At 41.1% G+C, this 19,125-nt stretch overlaps 1 protein-coding gene across 6 annotated transcripts; it reads left to right on the forward strand.

Moving 5' to 3' along the window:
* The first annotated feature begins 472 nt into the window (after positions 1 to 472).
* On the forward strand, positions 473 to 18,228 carry LOC120455672 (zinc finger CCHC domain-containing protein 10). Of its 6 annotated transcripts, none has more exons than XM_039642070.1 (7): positions 473 to 634; positions 3,679 to 3,898; positions 10,209 to 10,316; positions 15,646 to 16,013; positions 16,476 to 16,611; positions 16,691 to 16,918; positions 16,986 to 18,228. In XM_039642070.1, exons 2-7 carry the CDS (start codon positions 3,749 to 3,751, stop codon positions 17,049 to 17,051), a joined length of 1,056 nt encoding a protein of 351 aa, XP_039498004.1. In that variant the 5' UTR covers positions 473 to 634; positions 3,679 to 3,748; the 3' UTR covers positions 17,052 to 18,228. The 6 variants fall into 6 exon arrangements, with proteins under 6 accessions (XP_039498004.1, XP_039498005.1, XP_039498006.1 ...); XM_039642071.1 differs by having other exon boundaries at positions 16,491 to 16,611; XM_039642072.2 differs by lacking the exons at positions 15,646 to 16,013; positions 16,476 to 16,611; positions 16,691 to 16,918; positions 16,986 to 18,228 and adding exons at positions 11,415 to 11,757; positions 12,200 to 13,146.
* Positions 18,229 to 19,125: the final 897 nt, after the last annotated feature.

Consider the following 19,125-nt stretch of genomic DNA (forward strand, 5'->3'; position numbering starts at 1 on the left):
CAAACTGAGCCAGCTGATGGAGATTGACAAACTGACAAAGTGAAGCTGGCAGTCACGAGCCGGAAACTTTTCGCGTAATCGTCTTGTCGAAAAAATGGGAAAAATACAAAAGACACAAGAAAAACAAGCTGCAGGAGTTACTCGTAAAAAATAAAGAAAAAATTCACAAATAAAAAATGTGAAAAACGAGAAAAAATAATAATGAAACGTCAGTGGAAACCACTCAAAAAGCCTGGTCAAGCTCGCGAGCGACTCAAGCTTGACTTTTGGCGCTCACTTTCGTTTTCGTTTCGAGCGGAACTCGAGCGGTTCGACTTGGACTTGAGGCGGCTCAAGCGGTACGGAGGCGGTACGGCGGGCGTTTTTTCAGAGGCGCCGCTGCCAACGCCGCTGCCGACGTACACGGCGCGCTTTGTCTCGAGCTTTAGTCGCTTGTGTGTGATAAAATCACGTTAGTAATCAATTGCAGGCCCAACAGCCCAGACCACAAAGAGAAGCAGTCGCAGTCAGTCGCACCACCGATCCACGATCCACTGATCCACCGATCCACGCAATTGTTGCAGTTTCTTTTTTAGAAAAAAAAAAAGAAATACATATTTTTTTTTTTGGGCTGTTTACATTTTGGCCAAAACGCGTATGTATCCCCCCACCAACAACAACAACAATGTGATGTGCAAAAAAAAAAATTCGCAAAGAAATAACTGTTTTCGCGAGGATATCAAACAAAAACTAAACCATCAAAAAACGGATTGAAAAACTTCAACAAAAACATTGTACTATATTTTTTTCAATATTTTTTTTTGCTGTGCTTAACATTTTTTAAAGTATGCTTGGTTCGTGAACAATAATATGAAATAACTGAATAACTGAAGTAATCAACCAAAAAACATGGAAAAAATCACACAAAAAATATAAATACCTGACGCGTGTGCTGAACTATTTTCGGTTTTGTCTCATTTCTTATTTGCTGCATTCATTTACCTTGTTTGGATTGCCCAATTAATGCGAGTTGGTTAACACAAAAACGTTTTTGATTGCCAATTTTCAAGTTGCGTTTCGAGAGGTTTCGTGTGCAGTGCTGAAATCGATTGGCGAGGAGGGGCTTTATCTAGCGGGTACTAAAGTGGAACAGCTATCTTCAGGCAGAATCTCGACAAGCCGGTTGAATAATATTCAAATATCTGTAGAAATTTTAATGGGGCTTTTAAATTATAGGTCTTGGATTTTATTTAGAATTTTTGAAAGTCAACTACCCATTCCTATACTTCAACAAACTTATGCAGATTTTTCTTAACCCCCTCTTTGGCTAGTTTTTTGAAAATAAGTTACTAGGAACTGCCAGAATTGCACAGTCTCTTAAAAAATATCACGCATGCGCACCGTTTCCCTGAACCCAAACTTTGCAAGGGCGAATTTAAATTGCAAACTGTGGGACACAGGAAGTGCACTACTTCAGTTTTTATTTTAGTAGAGTTTTTGTTATGTTTTTTATTGTATTTTTTTTGAAAACGCCCAGTCACTTGGCTTAAATTACATTTCGAAATCCCTCAGATATCCGAAATCCCACTCAAGCCTTGATTATCGCTGTTGTGTTTTGGGGGCTTTGCCTTTTAATTACGACATGTCCATGCCGAAGCATGCACTCAATGCCAGATGCGGATTTTTCGTTTTTATGAGTTTTATGATATTTGTGCAATTGCCAGTGAGTCGTAATCATAAAAGCCGCCAGTTCCGTATGCAAAAACAAAAACAAAAATAAACCGAATGGTGGATGTCAAGTCACGTTGTTGATCACTGATCACTTTTCGGACAATTGTTAGAAGCAAATGGATCAGCTCCGGCCAGGCGAGAGAAAGAGAGCGAAAGAAAGAGTGTGAAAGAGATGGAGAGAGGGAGAGAGAGAGAGAGAGATGGAGAGCTTGAAAGTAAAAGCAACAGCCGCAAAGATGACATAACATCTGGTGGAGGTCTGTTGTTGCCGGTTTGCGCTCTTTCTCTTTTGCTTTTCTGTTGTGGTCGCCTTCGTCGGATTTTTTGGCTTTTGGCGCATACGCCCTACTTTAACAGCCAGCAGTCTTCGGGCCAAGTTAAGACGGGCCAGCGATGACGATGACCGGACCATCCGTGTTGCATGTTCGCCTCGAGGTGGCAATCCCCAGTTTTGAAGTTCCCCCCTTTCTCGACGCTTTTGTATTGCCAAATTGCTGGATTGTCGGAGTGATTGCCTGATTGACAGCCAAACAAAACAGCAGCAAAAGGCGGCCAAAACAAAACGGCCCAAAATACGCTTTCAAGTTCATTTCTTGCATGCCTCAGCCGAAGATGACTTGGCTCTTGGGCTTTCGGAGTTTCCCCGAGTTCATTTATTTTGACTTTTAAATGGGTGATGGCAATATTTAGGTTATACAGTTTTACCACTAAATATGCAGAAGTTGCAAATATTAAAAATAGTTGACTTCGCTTTTAATTCTATTATTATTCATTATTATTATTTTCGATGGCATTTCATTAGTAAGAAGATCAAAGAGAGTTTTTATATATATTTTTAAAGAGTTTGCCAAAGAAGAAAAGTGTTAGGCTTCTACTCACCCTATCTGTATAAAAAAAAGCGTATTTCGCTTTAACAGATTATAAATGTCGTAGTATTTACCAATTGGCGACGTATTTCCGTCTGTTATTTAACTTTTCACCTGCCGATCTCCAATTGGCAGAGCCTTAACCTTTGAGCTCGCAATGTCATCTCACATTCGTGTCAAAGTCTAATAAGGCAATCAGCGATTCTAATTTGCTGTTTCCCTTACAATGTACTTAGTTTCACTCATTAAATACGCGATGACTCATAATTTTGCATTGCTGTTTACCAAAGAAATGACACCCCTCCCTCTCTCTCTCTTCACACTGCTGTCTTTCTTCAATTAGAGCCTCGAGTTTGGTTTGTTTTCAAATGCATTTTCTCACATTTTTTTGTGTAATTACGATTGATGCCTTGCTTTTCGCACCTGTCTGCCTCTCTCTCTCTCTCTCTCTCTCTCTCTCTCTCTCTGTGTCCCATGTCTCTCTCTTTCTTTCACTGGGCCTTATTCAATTTCTTTTTTAACAAAAGCCCAGCTTTAAAAAGCTTTGCCCGTAGAAATTGCACAAAAAATAAAACACACACATACACACAAATACTGGTTGCGGCTGCTGGCCAAATATAAAAAGTGAAAAAAAAAATTACATAATTTTTTGTTGTGATTTATAAATTGCTTGCCGTTGCAGCACACCAATACTGCTGGCATTACTCATACGCCGCGTTGCCCAAGAAATGTCCAATATTTAAACTTGACCAAACCACCGCCATAGTTGGCCATTGGCCATCGGCTATTGGCCATCGCCTATTGACAGTTATCGTTAGCATCCGCATCGTTTCAAAGACCTTGGGGGCAGAGAATAGCCAGCAAACCAAACAAACGATTGGATAATAAAAAAGATTTACCAAAAACCGCAGACTCGAAATCAAACAAGATGCGCGTTTTTATCGGCTTCGATTTCGTTTTTATTTACCTTATATATATTTCTGATTTTAGAGGTGTAAGAAACGCGCGCGATAACAGAAGGTCACCGCCCGCTGACCTTTATCCACAATTTGAATTTCTTTGTCCCTGCATTATCATTAATTAGCATGCTATCTCGTTGCAGCACACCCACACACACCCACGTCCCGCTCACACACACACACACACGCGCACGCGACAGAAACAGATACAACATGAGGCAGCCAAGCAGACAGCACATCCTGGCGCTCCTGATCCTCGGCAGCGCCGTCTGCCTCATCAGCGCCGTGCCGCTGCCACTTCCGCAGCCCGCCAACGGCAACTCCGAGCTGGACGTCCTCCAAATCCCGCTGGCCAATGGCAGGGTGAGTCCACCAGAATTCTAGATACTTTTCGGTGATTTTTCAGAATCAGATATATAGGTATCTTAGCAGAATCTCTGAGTAATGATCATCTTTGAAGGATCAGATATATGTATAGGTATCTTAATACAATCGCTAAGTTACGATCATCTTTGCAGGATCAGATAAATAGGTATCTTAATACAATCGCTAAGTTACGATCATCCATTAATTAATTTTCTGCTAATCAAGCGATCAATTTATATAGAGAAGCTTAGTACAGAACAAATATTTGCTAGACTCTGTGTTTTAAGATAATGATAGAGTAGTCAAAAGTCAAACAAGCGAGTGTGTAAAACCAATATTATTCAAAGCTTTCATCGACTCTTTCCCATTCGAGCAGTGGTTCCAAAAACCAGTTAAAGTTCGCTTTACTACATATTTATTTAAACGTTAAAGCCAACTTAAAGATCTATGAAACGGACATGGTGTAATAAAACAATTGAAGCCCATAAACCAAATTGTTCGAGTGCTGAGACTAATGGCACATGTGCCGGAACTCTTCGAGCGACCCTCGCTAGCATTCAGTTGGCGTAGAGTAGCGCGTGCTGCTGACTCAGTTGCCCTTTCGACCATATTTGCTTGACAAATTTGCACTTGGATTGGGCTGCTTTTTCGGAAGGTGGAAGGGGGAATGGGGGAAGGAGGAAGCGGCCAAACATGTTTGTTGCCCAGTCGGCGAAAACTTCCTTTTACTTTTCAAATTCGGTTTATGGTTTTCAGTTGGTTGGTATTGGTATTCGGCTTTTGGCCTGGCCAATTCGGGTCTCGGGGTCTCTGGGCCCCCGTTCAACCTGCGTGACTGGATCAGAGCTTGGATCTCTTGGAGATCAGACCAGTACCAGTTCCAAGGAAGTTGGCACACTTGGTACCTGTTTCCTTAGCTGCCGTTTGCCTATGTTTTTTTTGGCTTTTTACATTGTGCCTCAGCTGGGTGTTGGCCTGGCCAAAACAAAAACCGGACTCTTTGCCTGCCAGTTGAGTTGAGCAAGCCCCTGCAGCTCTGCTATTTTATTACTTAATTGCCGGGCGGCGAGACAGTTCCCCACAATTCCCATTCGTATTCGTAGTATTCCCATACCCATACTTATACCCATACCCATACTCATAAGACTCATACTCATACCCATAGCATTCGATCATCGTTGGGGATCATTGTATCACTGTGTCGGCAATTAGCACCCCGTTCACCCAGCCCCCTGCTAATTTGTTAGCCGAAACTTTTCGGCCAGAGAGCTGGCCAGTTTTTAGCATTGTTTTATGTCATAGTATGGCTTTCACTTTGTGCAACAAATTTGCACAAATCTCCGAAATCGTTAAAAACTCCACATAGCCCAAAGGCTGTATGGCAACAACAAATCAACAAAATCAAAAATATAAATGAAATCAACGTCGCAATATTTGTCAATCAAAGCTGGCCGTGCAATTATTTTGGACGTTCGTGTGAAACCCATGAATCAAAAACGTATAAGATCGTTTTCCTGGTAAAAATATTCGTATTCCTGGCTTGGCATTCAGAAAAGTATTTAAATCTGAACAGACATAGCTCTATTTACAGAATATAAGCAAACAAATGCGCTCTTAACACGGTAATTTAATTAACTCAAATATTTTATATTTGTAAAACCATAAATTAAACTAAAGCCATTCCAGAAGTTATGCACAAAAGCGGTTGTTAAGAAGTAGCAATGGGTATTTATCTTAAGTGTGAGCTAATAAATACATTGGACAGCAATGTACTTATGCAAAAGCGACGATATACTTAAATAATAGTTCTTAAACTGTGCGGTAAAATAATATGCAAATGATATGCTGAAAGCTGCCCATTACGTAGCCATCTTTTTTAACGAGAGCCCATTAAAAATGTTTGCTAAATTGCTCATCGGAGTATGAGAAAACTATAAGCTGCGATACCATGCGCCACGTAATATATGTATATATTTTAAATGCCTGCACCCACGCAATTTACAATAAAATCTGTGAACATCTGCTGAATGGGCCAAAAAAAGTAATTCCAAAAAAAAAAAAAATCCAACCGAAAAGCAAATGTTACACAAAACGGTAAGCATTTGTTGTTGCCCAATTTGGCTCTGTGGTTGAGAGCCAAAACTGGGTCAAAATTTAGCCCACAAAACGCTGATACGTTAATGAAGTCGAAGTCGAAGTCGTAGTCAATGTGTATATATATGTATATACTTAAACCTATGTATATAGTTCAGTCGTAGTCGGAGCTGATGTTCATCTCGGCGTGTTGACATGCCTTGCGCCATAAATCATTTAACGAGACGATGACAATGGCGATTGAACTAGCTCTCGAGAAGAGATGGGGCTGAAAGAAAAAAATAAAAAAAATGAAAAAATCGGCGGAAATCGAAGGAAAATCTATATAAATAAGCAAAGCTGTGGACAATTTTCTTTGCGTTGTCAACTGCAATGATATCTTCATTGTTGCCACTTACTTGTATTTTTATTTGCTTGCCTCTTTCTGTCTGTCTGCTTCAATTCAATACGATGCGATGCGAATCGTTTGCTTTGCTCACTGGCTTCCTTTTGGCATTCAGCACCAGCCAGCACGTGGCAACAATGATATAACCACAATCGGAGACACTGTAGTACTTGGATATATTATGCTGTAAATGTAAAATATATTCTATTAGCCACTCTTAAAATACACAATTTAAGCCGCACTTTAAATATGTTTAAGCTTACACCCACCACGAGTAAAATTAGTGTTGATTCCCAGCCAAGTGCACCAATCTACCACCTAGTGACTGACTTTCCGCTTATGTAACCACCACCCTCTGCTGCTGCTGGTGCTGGTGGTGGTGGTGGTGCTGCTGCACCACTGAACCACTGCACAACTTCCTCTCTTCGCGCTTCTGTACACATATCACGCATACGCCGCATTGTGCGACAAGTAAAACGTCAATCGCAATCCACTGTTGTTGCTGCTGTTGCTGGCAATTTGTTGGTAACTGCATTTTTGTTAAGTGGCAAACGAGACGCGCTTGCCTTGTCTGTCATGTCAGTCAGATGGAAACCAAAGACAATTTATACGGCAGGGAGTCCAAATGGTAGTCTCTATGCCACTAAAAACATAAAAAGGTATATGCATGTTGTCTCTGCGCGATTAGCCAGTGCTGCAGAATAATTAAAGTCCGGCCATTATCCAATAGTCCATCGGGACGGGTGGTTTGTTCATTTGATTTATTCATTTTCGAATTCCAGTTTCGCCCATTTTTCAATTTAATTTAATTGTGTCGCGTATTTTTATTAGCCGCCGAACAAGGCCTCATTGGCCGGCTGACAAGTGGCTAAAAGGCTTTGCCTTTGGCTGTGACTGTGGCTTTTGCCTCCAGCCCAATGGATTAGCGATGGGCGTGGCACGATTTATCTGTTTAGTTATAGAAAATAAATCCACTGCGGTCATGACACGCACTATCGCTGAGGTCGCATTCGCAATTAAAGTGGAATTTCAATTTGGTTTAGTGGAATGTTGTTGGCCATATCACATCACAAACTAAATGCTCTATAAAAATCCATGTTTTCAATAAATAAAACTTAAGCTGTGACATCGAAGTTTAAATTAATTCGATTCAGCATTAATTCTATCTAAATATATTTTTAATCCGTGAATATTTAACAGCAAATATAAAATATAAAAAATATACCAGTTTGCATTGTTAATTTATGCGCAATCTATGAATTATCAAATCTTGTTTTTTTTTTGTATCGTCGCTTTTACACTCGCATATATACGAGTATCTCTTTCGATGAGATCTTGACTATGGCAGTAATTTGTGGCATTTTTATTGAGTCGAGAGTCGCCTTAAAAGTTGGTTAAGGTCAAGGCGATTTTAAAGCGCTTTTAACAATTTGTTTTCTTTATTGATTATGTTTTTTTATTTTTATCTATTTAACGATATTTTTGGGCAAGCTGGTCAATCGATTAGTGTTTCGTTTCGATTGAATTCGATTCTATATAAGCAGTGTCTTCCGCCTTGGTGAAACTGAAAATGAAAATGAAATTCCCAACATACTGCAGACTGCTTAAAATTCACAGCATTCGCTTTAATGACGTTTGCCACGAGGCAGCTTCTGGGCTTGAACTCATTTGAAATTCATTAAGATGTCCCATAAAATCGTAACTTTTGCCTTAAGTAGTTTTGGGCCCCCGTTGCTTCCCAATTCTCCTCGGCCGGGGGATCCATCCACATCCAACCCATCTGGGCAATATCCAAACAATTGTCGCACTAAACTGACACTGACAGACAGCTTAAAATATGATGAATACTTCAGGGGGAGTATTGTGCAGAAACGAGACAGGGATACTGAGAGACAGGGAGTTGGCGACAGTTTGTTGGCCAAACTAGCAAAAGTTTATTTTATGCTCCTCATCATCATAATCATCGTCGCTTCTGCTGCTGCTGTTGGTGACTTCCGCCCGCGTGTAAAAGTCAACTTCCGCACTGACTTTTGAGTCAATTAAACGCTGCAACAGCAGCAACATCCACTCTGCTCTGCAGAGGAATAAATAAATACGAGACTATATACATATATATATATATATTTGCGCTCTGGGGATACCATTTACCATTTCTACCTTTAAGTAGCATTCCGAAAGTTAGCTGGCTGCGAAACGTGACTATTTTATGGAAATACCCTGCTAAATTCCAAATACCCAATCTCATTAAGTGGCCAAGATGCGGTTTTCAGCGAAAGGCCAGCATAGTTGAACACATACGAAAGCCATTAACAATTGGAATAATGGGCAACTGATAGAATACCAACATTAATAGAATATAAACAATTGCCTCATTAACTTGAGGTATTGTCATCGATGATGTATGAAAAGGAGTTGTCAAGGTACTTACATAGTAGAATTATTTGAGGAAAATATTCTTAAATGCATTTCTATAAAAACAGCAACCATAGTGGCATTAATAAATAATAAGTACTCATATAGAGTCATTTTTATAGGGTTTCTTAATGCCGAACTTGAATTTTAGCATTTTCAATAGCGCATTTGGCAATGACCATTCCATTAAGAGTATTAAAACTTTGGCTACATTGTGCGATATTGAAATGGTTGCCCAGCACAATCTTATTTCCTATTTTTTTATTCGTTGTCAAGGAGCGGAAGAAACTTTTCCAATTGTTAAAGTGTTGATGCTATATTATTAGATTGTGCTGCTTTTGAGCGGCTCTGGAATCCTTTGCACCTGGTGGCACCTTGACAATTGTTGCAACTAAGAAGTTGCCTTTGCTTGTTTGCTTTTTTTTTTGCCTTTTTTGCTTTTTTGCTGCTTAGTGACTCGTGCTGTTGATTGTCCAAAAGTTGGACGCTCATTCATCCATTCATCCACCGCCCACAAAATGCAATTTTAATGCAATTTGAAAATTTATTGTGCAATATTTTCTTAGCTTAGACAGCTTATTGCTGTTGTTGCTGATGTTTCTGCTGCTGCTGCTGCAGTTGCTGCTGCTGCACAGTTGGCAATTGCCCATTAACGTTAACAACTTTTTGCCAAGTCATTTGGCTTTCTGGGCCTGGGCCTTTTGAGATTGAGCTCCCTGACTCTTGACTCTACTTTTGTTTTTCGGGCCAAAGAGCAGCTGCACCGCCACCACCACCCACTGAACTAAAGCCCTGCACCACCCACTAAGCTGCAGCAAACTTAACTTAACTTAAACAAGGAGCCAGCTAATGCGGTGTTGGTGTGGCGATAGAAGATCCCTCGTAGCCAGCGAGAAACACCAAGAAAATTACAATTTACACTTGAAACTTGCAACTTGAAACTTGATTACACAAATGACATGGGGCGCCCCCTGCAAGGGGGGAAAGGGTTAGGTTCAAGGGGTACCACCAGCAACCCATTACCCATTGTCTAAAGTGAAAGTTTTGTCAATTTGCGGGCACTTTGAGGCCTTTTGTTTTCTTTCGTTTTGCATCTGCTGCTGCTGGCTCATCTTGTCCAACTTCTCTGTTGTTTCACTGCCAGTTATTATGCAACAGATGTACAAAATTATATAGGTAGCAAAAGTAATTCGCACCCAAAACCAGTCATTCCCAAGCGGAAAGTCAACTGCGTTTCAAATGGCTAAGGTCAGGGGGAAATGCTTTGATTTAATTAATTAAGTAATTAAATTCCAGGCAGATTCTACCTGTTTCTATATAGTATGTAGAACTAGAAGGCATATATGTAGTATGTAATATATGAAGTGTATAGAGTATGTATTTATTTGAAATATATTTCTTTATCCTAATTTCCAGGAAATCGATGTCTTGACATTGGGCGCCAAAGACCAAGAAACATTGATAGCCGATCGCAACAAACGAACGATTGGACTGCTGCGCGAACTTTTCCCCGACATCACCAAGGTAAGAACCCGATTTGATATCTTATCTATATATTATATATACATGAACCATTAGCCGTTCCCCCCTTTGACCCCTCTGCCTCCGTTATGTCAGCCAAATCCATACGTAATGCTATGTATAACAATCCACTCAGACACTTTTAGCCCAGGGTTTTAGGTCCCTAGAAAATGAACAAAAAATCCAAAAAAAAAACTATATATCCCCGTTTATATGAAAGTGTATTGAAAGTGTATTTGAATCACATAGGAGATCAATGTGCAGATCAATCGTCTAGTGAATAATGTGTTGCAACGCGTTGGGCCCGTGGTTCTGGGCACCATTCTCAATCCGGCCTTCGATCGAGGTCTCAATCCCAGACAGCCAGCCAAGGAGGACGATGATGGCATTGATAGTGATGGGAATGATATGGAGGCAGGGTCCAAGGACTATGATCAACTGCCCGAGGACCTAACCAACTTCCAGCCCGATGGCCAGTTTGCGCAGGAGCAAAAATGAGCAAACAAACGCAATTTCAAAAATGAACATACTATCTAGCCTAAGGCTTTAATCCGCAAACAAAAATTATTGGCTTGGTCCCCGTCCTCTCCTGGAAATGTGTTTTTACCTCCAAATGTTGCATGTTTTTCTTTAGGCCTTGCAAAACGAGCACTGAACCACCCAAAAATCCATATCCTACTACTACTACTTCTACTAGCAACCACTCAGCATGCCAGCACCACCCAGTAGCAGAGGTTGAACCACCACCACCCACCCAACTACTACACACGCCCATGAACATGACATGAACATAGACACACAGAATCAACAAAACCAAATGAAATATACACACCCACAATTGAGTTTTCAGCCTGCAAAATCGATATTATCATCCGAACAATTGGCCAAGATCATCAAGAACATCAAGAACAGTCAGCAATCGACTAGAAATCAACAACAAATCAGCAACTGCATCAGCATCTCATGTGGAAAGCACCGCTACCACCAAAAACAAAAAAGCGCAGAACCACCAAAGAATCTCATTTACCAGAACAAAAAAAAACCAAAAAATAGTTATCAAAACACATATATTTTGTTGACCTTTCGCTGATCTCCCGCTAGGAAATCGACTCCATAGTAAATCGAATTATAGCCCAGGTGATTCGGGTGGCCGGTCCTGGTCTTCTGAATACCATATTGGCCGGAAACCGAGGTGGTGCGGGTGGTGCAGCCGGTGGCCGTACAACGGCGGCTACCGACTTCGATGCCGATTTCGATGCGGACTTTGACGAGGATGACGATGTGGCGCCATCGAGTAGTCCGGCCACACGAAGTGCGGGCAGTGCACCACCGAGCAGCAGCAGCAACGAGGTGGAGGAAAGCCGACGGGTGAGGATCGATTTGCCCACATTTGCACCACAATCGGGAGCAGGAGCAGGATCTGCAGGAGCAGATGAAACGAAAGGTGATGAAAGCCCAACCAACAATCAAGCATCTTCATCCCCAACAACAACAACCACCACCAGTCCCAGTAATCCAACAAGAACAAGCACCACTAGTAGCACCACTAGCACCAGTAGTACCTCCAGTACTACTAGCACGCCAGTGGAGGAGCTTCTCCAGTTGTTTCCGCGCTCCTTTGAGCCAGCAACAACCGCTGATCCCCCGACAGCCATAACAAGAACAACAAGAGCAACAGTTCTACCTGAAACAACAACCAGCACCACCACCACCACCACTACTACTACTACTTCTTCTAGCACCACTGATTTACCCCCACCAATTGAACCCACAACCACCAACATTCTGTTTCCCACCAACAACAGCATCGATGATCCACAATTGCTAACCATCATAGCCGATATCAATCGTTTATTAAAGTCTACCAATTATTTTATTACAACCAGAGATAATATAACAACATCAACAACAACCACAACAACAGCAACAACAAAGGCCACAACAATTGACAACAACAACATTACGAAATTATTGCCCATCTTTGATTGAGCATTGATAGAGGCAGCAACAAATACAAATACGAAAGGCAAACAAGGATTGCAAAGCAACAACCAACATCACAACAAGAACAACAACAACACACAAGGAAGAAGATGAAGAAGAAGAAGAGAACAACATCAGCAACATCATTTAGAAAAAGCATTTTTGAATTCGTTTAGAAACCTTCGCTCATCGTTAAGCAAATGGAGATACGTCTCCAGACCGAATCGGCTCAAAACTCGTTCGTAAAGTAGTTTTTGAATTGGAATTGCAAAAATTCGCAACTAAAAAATAGTTGCTTAATTTTAAAAAATTGTGAAAATGGCAATTATTATATTGTTTTCAAAATCAAAACCACTTTTGAACAGCTTTGAGCCCTCGAACAGCTACGACCCGCACTCCACCATCGTATATGCCGTAGATTTCACCCCTTCAATCACTGCGCACATGTATAAAAATGTCATTGTATATTTTCGATATGCCCCATAGACTCCTAGTTCCCTCGCAAATAGAACCCCCGACCAAAAAACCCTTTTACCCAGAAAACACCCGCATTGTATGTAACCGAAACTGAACCACTGAAGCTAACTAATCTCCCCTCCACTCCACTCCACCCAAAAACCCGCTCCCCCGCAAACAAAAAACTCAATGCACCTGCACCACCGAATCTAAATTCGTATACGCACCACTTCGATTCGTGGTTGTTGTAGCAAATCGATGAGCAGGCGAACCGCATTATCTCCAAGCTGCTGAGAACTTTGGGACCCACGGTTCTGCGTACCGCCATCCAGGGCAATACTGCAAATGCGGCCAGGACCAGTTTCGATGCCGACTTCGATGATGATGACGATGAGAGCTCCAAGAGCAGCAGCAGCAGCAGTAGCAGTAGCACCACTACATCCAGTGGTGACAGTGGCACCCGTGTGACCATCGAACTGCCCACCTTCGAGCCCGATGATGACAACGAGATCGATGCGGAGAAGAGCAGCAGCTCCACCAGTTCAAGCTCCACCAGTACCACAACCACTGAGTCCACCTAAAGTGCGTTTCGTTTGCTACAACAACTGTGAGATACTCGCAACGTAATACACAGAGAAAAATATCACCAAGATGTGGCATCAAAGCATGCGGCGAAAATCTTAAACGTTTTGAAGTTGCTTTTAAAGTTATTCAAAAGTGTGCAGTAACATAATTTACAAATTTAAATCCCATAAATTCATTCGAAAATATGGCATTTCATTTTTCACTGCACACTTTTAGACTTTTATAACTAAACTCAAAATTCTAGAAATTTTTTTGGCACGCCTGTATGCAACTTTCGGTTGATATTCCACAACTCTGTGAAGAAGTACTTTTGAATTGGCATTTAAAATAGGTTTCTCTTTTCCTCAAAATTTCTCCGCACAGCACAACAACAGCCACCCAACCACCCACTACAGAAATTGAAATAAATATTAAAGGAGAATGATAAAATGAAAGTGAAGTTCTCATTGAATTGGCATTGTTAACCAACACTTGATTGTTTTGAAATTACCTTTAGCACACTGGTTTCCAGAACACATGCATACTCACCAGTCTTCTCTTTCTCTCTCCCTCTCTCTCTCTGTCTCTCTGTCTCTTGTTTCCAACCTTCATGCCTTTGTCTCTCTCGCTCGCTCTCCGTTCTCCTCTGACTTTTCCTCTCCAGCGCTATTTTCCATCTTCTTTTCCAACTTTCCCTGGCATCCACTTTTAAAACCATGAATGTACTATATTTTCTGTTCCAAACTATCCTGCCTTCTCATGCGCACCCTCATTCCACTTAGGTTAGTAGGTGTTTTTTAAAAATTAAAATATATATATTTTACCATTTATATTGTATTAGTTTTGTAAGTCATTTTTTAATACATTTCCAAATATACCAATATAATTGTATCCTCTGCGACTTTTTGCTCCAAACCGATTCTCACGTTTTTAGTGATCTCGAAACTTTACAAATTGTGTCTAAAAGCATGCATCTTTGTATATAAAACATTTAATAATCCCCTACCTGCTTTAAGACACATTTTTTGAGAGTTTTGATATACCTAGAGATTTCCGAAACCCCAAAAAAAAAATCCATACACACTTTTGGTGCCAAGACAGACTCAAAAAAGAGTATAAAATACCCATAAATATCCATTGTTCACTTTTGTTGCCAAGGTAACTTTTAGGTTTGGTTGGGTGTTTTTCTTATCACAGCACTCGTCTGTACACTCACACTCACACTTTCGAGTGCATTCACATATACTCAGCTATCTTTGCGTTCATCCCCAGATATATTCGTAACTCAGTGTACTCATTTGCGCACTCATTTTCGCCGTCCTCGATTTTCCGCTCGCCGCAGAATAAAGAAGCAAAAACAAAAGAGTTGACAAGGATTTTCATGTTTATTTTTTGTTGGCAAAGAAAGAGATTCAATTGTTAGCTTTTTAGAGCCTTAATGCGTAAATATAAACCCAAGGAAGCGTATACGATAGTCGATGTCTGATCAAGTGGATTTCTAGACTAAGCGCTCCTCTCTAACTCTCTCTATCTCTTTCAATCTGTGCTGTCTCGCTCCTTTTGTTTTTCTCTTTTGCTTATTTTTGTATCTTTTTCTCTTTATTTTCATGTTCCATTAAAACCCGATTCGATTTGTGCAATGCAAATAACTCACCACCAAAACAATCAAATCAAATCAATCAAAAAAAATTACGAACAACGATCCACTGAAAACTGATAACCGATAACTGATAACTGATAACCGATAACTGACAACCGCCAAATGTATACACAAATACATCGAACGCATTTGTGCACGTATTTGATAACTGCCCATCAATTAATCGATCGATTTCGAAACCACAATCGACAACAAAAATCGCCTGTGCAAATGATCAAACCAAACCACCTAACCCCTTTGTCTCCACCTAACCTCACATTCACTCTAACCTCACAAACTATAAAATAACCTCACTTTTCGTGAACTCACCAAATCCGAAAACACTGAAAAAAACCAAAACGAAAACGAATACAAAACGAAACGAAACACACACAAAACATACTCTTGAACACACATTACTCGTCTCCAAATCCTACGCTTTGCCTTTCCCTCCACCCCTCCACCTTGGGCTTCCCCCCCCCCCCCCCCTTTGAACCATCCACAATTTTCCCCTCTCCCCAACCTTTCCCCTTCCCCCACACGCACATAATGAACTTTAAAATTCCAAATTTCCCAACACACGCACAATAAAAAACAATGCAACAAATGCCCCACCAAAAATATCGCAAAAAATCAAATGACAAAAATCCAAAACAAAATCCAAAAAAAAAACAAAACAAAACCCAAAAGAATGGAGCCACCGATACCCAGATCGATTTGTCGGCCATCAACAAGCAATTGGAGGAGACGATCCGAGTGGCCCGCCAGGTGAAGGAGGCGGAAGCAGCAGCCGCCGCAGTGGCCGCCCAGTCCCTGTCCCCATCCGCATCCTCCGCCTCCTCGCCGGTCGCCCAGGCGCCCATTCCCCTCAAGTCCAACGAGCCCATCCAGCTAAGCTTCAACAACGAGCTGCCCAGTGTCTCGCCGTCCTCCGGTGTGAATGAGAAGGCCCTGAGCACCAATGATCTGCAGCTCTCCGAGTCCAAGTCGCCGGCGATCGATGAACTTACCCTCGACTCTGCGGAGGAGACCGCCGATCTGGACGACCGCAACAAGAGGTAAGTGCAGGTCTACTACTCCTGCTCTAGTTATAAATGTCAGCCTCTTAGTTAGATACCTAAGTGAAAATTCTTGTTATACATTTATTTTATAATATTCAAAACACTTGTACAACAGAAATCTAGGCACTCAACTAATCATACACTTTCCTTCCCTTTTCACCCCCACAACAATTCAACAACAACTCTACAATGGTTCAACAATACGTAATCCATTGATAAATTGGAAACAAATCAAACATAAAACCAAATTCAACAACCAATCAACAACTTATAAATATAAATTAACTACTCAACAACATATGCATTTGCATCACACTGAACAACCAACAAATTCGAATGGAATGGCCGTACCTCAACAACGAAATTCAACAACATACTAATATAAATAACAATCGAAACATCCGTTTGAATCGATAACTCAACAACATGTACTTTGCAATGGAATGGACTTACCAATAGTAATCTGTTCAAAAGGTTCCTCAGCTTCGGCGGTGCGGGTCTGGCCGGTGGCTCAAGCGGCGGAGCTGGAGGTTCGTCCAGTGGCAATGCTCTGGGAGCCGGCGGCTCCGGCAACTTCCTCCTGGATGTGGTGAGGGTAAGTACCAGTCCCCTTTCACCCGCTTTCCAAGCGTCTAATTGGTACACTTTGCTTACTTACCTACACAAACAACCAGCTCTTTTCGGGCAGTGTGCAGACCCAGCAGGGCGATGAGGCGGCCAACTCGGTGGGCGGCAGTGCCAGCAGCAGCAGTAGCAGCGGCAGCTTGGGCGGCGATGGAGATGCGGATGGCGATAGCACTCGCAATGCCGATGGCTACACCGAGGGCATTCCCGGCCCGGTCACGCGCCTCGTGGTGCTGGCCAATCGCGGTCTGGCCAATCTCGTCCAGGATTTGATTCTGGTAAGTACTTAGCTGACTTTAATGTCATTCTCGAATCTAACGACATCGCAATCGCCTTCATTTGCAGCGCGTTGCGGCCACCAGCGAGAAGTTCGTGAACTTCAAGGCCAAGCTGATAACGGCGCTGATCTAAGGTCAAGGGTCAGCACCGGCCACGCCCTCGCCCGAATTAGTCAAGTCACCAACCTGTACAGAGTCAAATGCAGCAGCTCATCCTCTCTATCTCGCTACCCCCAGCCCCCCACTCTCTATCTCTCTCTGTCTCACCCCTGAAATAACCCCCTTTCCACTGCCCCCCACACACGCCCACTCACACCCACCCACACACACACACACGGCAACACACTCACACGTAGAGAATTTTGTTGTGCATCATTCGATCAAAGAAGAAAGAAATTACCCGGCAATGTCAACATCTTTTTTTAAATTCATAGCAAATTTTTTTTATAACAAAAACGGAATTAGTTGACGCAACTAAACACAAAAAAATTATAAAACTATAAGCAAAATTGGAAGAAAACAAAAAAAAAACACGAATCAAAGAATTTTATTTATATGTATCAATAAAAGAAACAAAATCGAAGCGAAAGTATGAAAACAACATTCATATTGTATATGTATAGACGAAGAAACGCCTGATACAATTATTCCTGCCCTAGTACTATATCTCTATAACTCTAAAACTCTATTTTTCCTTACCCGGCTATCCATTTCTTGATGATTTCCCATGGCTTTTGTAAATATTTTGCTATTTGCAAACTTTCCCCCACCACTTTTCCTGATCTAATTTCCCTAATTTGTATTGCCCTCTTCACTCCTTTTTGTGTATATTTTGTGTTCTATTAAAAAAATCATGACTGTGGTGTTTTATTTACTATTATTTTTAATTATTTTAAACGAAAACGAAACGAAGAAGATGAATGTGAAGATAATGATGATGATGATGATGATGAAGAAAGCGAAGTGGATGCAGAAGACACGTCAAGTTTCTATTAGATGAAATGTAGCCGAGCTTAATGTTTTTTTTATTTGCTGTTGTTGGTCAAAGAGCCCCAAAAACACCCATACACAAACACGCACATTCACTGAAGCATACTCAATATATAAAACCGATTCGATATGCCTATTATATATATATATATAATATATAGAACCGTTCTTGTTCGACTTCCCTGTGTACCCTGGATTTGTTTGTAACTCCCCATAATCCTAAGCGAATTGTGTTTTTCTCACTATGATTTTTTTCTAGCTAGCTAAGTGAAACTTTCGAAAAATGTGTATAAAATAAAATATAATGATTATAAATATTTCATTTGCTGTGCATTCATTTCTAATAAAAAGGGGAAAAGAACGACTTTTGGTAACTATTTTATAATTGCAATGGTCGTCATAGCTTGTCTTAAATGGGCGTATTACTAAAATTAAGTTGGCATTTTAAGCAGCTAATAACCAATGCGTTTTGGCTGAATGAATTTCCTAATACAAATTTTACATTCAAACAATTAAACTACTGCAAATGATTGCCAAGTATTTCAAAATTATTAATTGTGAGAAATTGTTTCTGGGCAATTAAGAAACGTTTGCAAATATTTGTACAATTTTGCAGTGAGTTGCTTCGTTGCACGCCCCCTCGATTTTCTCGAATCTGGTTTATAAATATCTGGATTATCCATCTCGGCACATTCCACACAAAACTGCGTTGCATGAGTGAGCAAATGAATAAGTGACTGACTGAATGACTGACTGACTGAATGACTTACTGTAACGCATGCGTGGCATGTGTGCGGTCCAGAAAAACCAAAAAATCCAAAAAGTAATAATACAAATAATGGAGAAGGGGAAGGTCAGGGTCTAAGTGCCACTTCCGTTTTCCACAAGCAAACAAACAAATTGGCCCAACAAATCGCCGATGGACAAATGGGGATGGATACGAGTATATAGATGTAACTTATCCTTGGTTCGCCGCCCGGCCACTTGATGCACAATTAGTATCGCACAAGTGCCCGGCATTCTTCGCTTGTTTTGACAAGTGCACACACATTTAGCGAAGGAAACGCACTCGTTATTGTTTCCCATCTTCACGCACAATTTGTCGTCACTAGCCGATGACTTAATTCATTTAGCAGATCCCAAATGTGCAGGCGGTGGGGACATAGAAGTGGATATAGTCATGGAATCGAGCGCAGAGTCCGCTCAGTTGCTCGCCA

The sequence above is a fragment of the Drosophila santomea genome, chromosome X (genome assembly GCF_016746245.2).
Source record: "Drosophila santomea strain STO CAGO 1482 chromosome X, Prin_Dsan_1.1, whole genome shotgun sequence".
Classification (NCBI taxonomy): Eukaryota; Metazoa; Arthropoda; class Insecta; order Diptera; family Drosophilidae; genus Drosophila; species Drosophila santomea.

Coding starts and splice junctions, on each gene's coding strand:
- LOC120455672 (XM_039642069.2), top strand. CDS start 3,749: ATGAGGCAGCCAAGCAGACAGCACATCCTGGCGCTCCTGATCCTCGGC. Junction 3,899..10,208: donor TCCCGCTGGCCAATGGCAGG/GTGAGTCCACCA, acceptor CCTAATTTCCAG/GAAATCGATGTCTTGACATT. Junction 10,317..11,414: donor TTTTCCCCGACATCACCAAG/GTAAGAACCCGA, acceptor ATCTCCCGCTAG/GAAATCGACTCCATAGTAAA.